The sequence below is a fragment of the Micropterus dolomieu genome, unplaced genomic scaffold (assembly GCF_021292245.1).
Source record: "Micropterus dolomieu isolate WLL.071019.BEF.003 ecotype Adirondacks unplaced genomic scaffold, ASM2129224v1 contig_9898, whole genome shotgun sequence".
Taxonomy (NCBI): Eukaryota; Metazoa; Chordata; class Actinopteri; order Centrarchiformes; family Centrarchidae; genus Micropterus; species Micropterus dolomieu.
The window spans coordinates 16,627-20,785 of record NW_025738884.1 but is presented as its reverse complement, the minus strand read 5'-3'; the positions used below and the strand labels follow the sequence as shown (position 1 = coordinate 20,785).

Below are 4,159 nucleotides of genomic sequence, written 5' to 3'. Positions count from 1 at the left end.
CCTCCAACAACCAGTCGCCAGGCCCCTCAGAGAACCGAAATGCAATTATCAGGATGCACAGCATGCACACAGGACAGAGCCGCACACCAGCCCAGTCCCGGCCCGCAATGATTTGTTTTTTAATACAGTTAAGTAGCGTTAGCTACATTAGCTTCATAGCATTAGCTAGCTAGCTAACTATTTAGCTAATTAGTCTTATAGGCATTGACAGTCCCACATAGCCCCCCTTATCCTAACCTTCACAGGGGTCTGTGCCTAAACCTAAGTCAGTGGTGATTGTATACCTGCCTCACGGCTGATCTGCTGGGTTCACCTCCTTTGTGTCGCTGCGGTCTCCATGTGTTTATGTCATGGGAAGATAAGTCACGTGATTTACGTAACGTAGGTCCGGTTGGGGAGTTCGAAATTGTCGTTTTGCAACGCATGGACAAACGTCCCCGGTAGGGGCGCTACTGTAGGATACACTCATATGAGTAATTTGGTAGTTGGTAAAAACGACCTATGTTGTCGTTTAGGTTGGAGGACTTGTTGCTAAATACAGAGCTCAACTTGAAGCCCACTAACTAAATGACTCTTTGACAACATTATACTTCTTGTTTACATCCCCCAAAGTCCCCAAATTATGGGAGATTCGGGAGACACACAGCCAAATTGCCATTTTACTTTCACTTTGTTGTCCTGGTCTCCAGAAAAGTCTCTAAAAAGCCACTTACTCACTTTTCATTTTTTCATTTTTATTTTTTGAGCTACTGAAAAATCAACTGGAATAAACGAAAAAATATATAATATATAACTATGAATACTGATAGATCAAGTGTCACTGACATTTCTGAAATCTTCACTTGTTGATTATTGTTGATGGTGCTCTCCCTTATTTTAAGGTTGGCTTCCAGAGCCATGGATATCCTCATGGAAGAGGTTTTCAGTGTGACCGGCAACACCAGCCATGAAACAGGACTAGAGAAACTAAATGGCACCCAAAGCCAAGGACTCAACCACAGTGACCCCCTGGACATGTTTATAGGCATGGAGCTTCTTCTACGCTTCAAACCTCTCTTCCTGCCTCTCTACTGCCTCATAGTGGCCGTGGCTGGTGTTGGAAACTCTTTCCTGTTGGCTTGCATCTTGGCTGACAAGAAACTCCATAACGCCACCAACTTTTTCATTGGTAACTTAGCAGCTGGAGACCTGCTGATGTGTTTGAGTTGTGTCCCACTGACTGTGTCTTATGCCTTTGACAGCCATGGCTGGGCTTTTGGGAGACCACTCTGCCACCTGGTCCCCTTGCTGCAGTGTGCCACAGTGTTTGCATCAGTGCTTTCACTCACTGCCATTGCTGTGGACCGCTACATTGTTGTAGGTATGGGACTTAATATAACTTTTACTTGTTCTACTTCTTCTTTTTCTTCTAGGATTTGAAAATTAGTTTCTCTCGCGCCATATGGTGTGGGTGTAAAAAGGACACAGTGGTAGACAGCAATGCATGTTGATTAGTCAACCCTCAAATCCAACCAGGAGATACTGAGATGAATGGGCTGAAATCAACAGATTGCACTAATTTTATTATTCATTGAAAGACGATATAATACTATACACATTTCAAACATGGTGGCTTTAATGTGTGAAATAATATACTGATTTGGGGCTGTTGGCTATGCTATGTCTGAAATTGTTCACATTCTGTTTCAGCTCACCCAGTACGGAGGAGGATCTCTGCTTGGGGTTGTGGTGCAGTGGCTCTGGGTGTGTGGCTTTTATCTCTGGCCCTGGCCGCACCTCCGTCTCTCTACACGCGCTATCTGGACCTGCGACCCAGTGGCATCAACCTGGTAGTGTGTGAGGAATTCTGGCCAAATAGTGGCAATCTGCGGCTGCTGTACTCCTTCTTCATTCTCATAGCCTCCTATATGATCCCGCTGCTGTCAGTCAGCATATCCTACTGTGCCATCACTGTCAGCCTAAGACGCTATTCAGTACCTGGAGAGCCATACAATAGCCAACAGCGCTGGAGCCAAAGGAGGAAGAGGACTTTCTCTCTGCTGGTGGCCTCAGTGCTGTCCTTCGCTCTGTGTTGGATGCCCCTGCAGGTGAGTCTTACAGTAAAACTAAACTGTGAGGCATTCTTAGCTTGAATATCCTTCTTCTTTACTCCTTATCTGAGTTTGAATTTGAGGAAGATCTTGATTTGTGAGTTAGACTTGTGAGGGAGATCAAGTTTACACTCTTGTTGGTATCTGCTAGCAAATCATAAATTCGAAAGCAGTGAAGTGATGAAAAAAGAGTGAAGCTTTAACTGTCCATGAGATGATTCAGTTTTATACATCATTAACCACAGGATCTCATCATCAGGTAATTGTGTCTACAAAACCAATATTATGTCCACAGTGAGCCATACAAAAACCTCAGATCATCATATTACTGGAATAATAGGGCAGGGTTTACATTGCGGTAGGTTTGCACAGACCTGGGGCGCCGTTACACCAAAAGCATTCTGCGAGAACTGCCTACACACAGATCACAAATGGTGGCAGCATGACATTTCATAAGTGATTTTCTTATGCAAATTGCAGATACATTTGCCAGTCCTACTGGGCTGCAGGTGTTGCAAGTATGCCATTTGTTGTGATTATTGAAGGGTGTCAAAATGTGCAAGAAGAAAAGTTGGATTTAAGTTAAGTGTATTTTTAAGAATTAATACAGATTCAGCGCAACTAAATACAACCAGGGCTATAACACAAGTTTGTCCATGTCACTGTGTAGGTGCTGAATCTGTTGCTGGACCTGGATCCAGACTTCCAGATCATGGGGAAGCGCTACATAAATGTCTTACAAGTCTGCTGTCATTTAGTGGCTATGAGCTCTGCGTGTTACAACCCCTTCATCTACGCCTCACTGCACAGCAAGGTGCGCATGCACTTAAAAGGCTACCTCTGTCCTTGTCGCAATCGTCAGAGTGTGATGGTGGAGAGAGCAACGTCCAGGAGCTGATTTCCGACTGCTATGATACAACCACTGTAGCAGCTCCTGATATGCAGAGCCCTGTCCTTACCCACAAGGTAACACCTGCATCTCTAACACCAATGTTAATGTCTGAGGTGTCCAGAAAATAAGATAACTGCTCAACATCCATACAAACAAGATTCCTCCAATTTTTTTTTGTGGCTTCAAGACAGTTGGTTCTCACATGTACAGTGTCACCATTAGGCAGCAATAAACAAGGCCATTTATGACAAACAGGCAAGAAGCAGATCCCGACCAGACTGTAGTTTAGTATAATGATGAAGACGATTAAGGCATCCACTGGGATCCCTGTATTTTTCTTGGATGGCCGAGCTGCTGACATAGACGTTAAGCAGATCATGCAGCTCTAAAAAGGCCAGCAGGGGCATAAACAGACCCTCAGGCTGAGGGGCTCTGAAACAGACTTGCTAGAGGCTGAGACCAGGGCCTGATTTAACAGTAGACGCTTGACTTTGGGGAGATGACCGGACATTGAACTCTTCTCACAAGACATGGTTTAAAGACCAAGAAGAGGATGTGCAAAAGACACAATGTGGCTGTTTTATTTCATCCCTTGTACTGACTGTCTGTTCTTCAAAATTGTATTCTTAAAAGCAGTTATGTCCTTCTTAATTTACCAACATTATATTCGATTTTTTGTGTTGAAATACACGTTATTTTTAATGTTATTATGTAGTATTCATTCTCTGTTATTTGGATCCACAGTCTAACTTTGTGTCATCTGTGCACATAGACAAATACATTTGTGTTTGTGCATACATGTGGTGTGCACAGTTTGTGTGGACCTGGATGGAAAAGATCAATATGTACAGCAGTGCTGCACTTCTGTTTGTAAAATATAATCAATACCAAATGCATAAAGGTGTTACCTGATGAACAAAGACTCTTTGGCTCTGTCTGGAAAATAAGATAGACACAATGATCAACTTAGTATTCAGAGCATGAACAATAAAGTCACCCATAAGCATCACTGTGCTGTCTCACCTGTCGTTCATTTCGTGTGTGATTTATGCTTTCATTGTTTGTCAGAGCCTGGCTATCAAGTCCATTTTTGAACATGCTTCGTGTTAAAAGACACTGGCTAATGTGATCTAAATTACATTTAAGCAGCATTCAATTCAATATTCAGACTTTTACA

General features: G+C 43.1%; 1 protein-coding gene across 1 annotated transcript; it reads left to right on the top strand.

Moving 5' to 3' along the window:
- Positions 1–897: 897 nt before the first annotated feature.
- On the top strand, positions 898–2,988 carry si:dkey-202l22.3 (7 transmembrane receptor domain-containing protein). The gene is made up of 3 exons (XM_046042016.1): positions 898–1,360; positions 1,690–2,087; positions 2,761–2,988. Exons 1-3 carry the CDS (start codon positions 898–900, stop codon positions 2,986–2,988), a joined length of 1,089 nt encoding a protein of 362 aa, XP_045897972.1.
- The last annotated feature ends 1,171 nt before the right edge of the window (positions 2,989–4,159 follow it).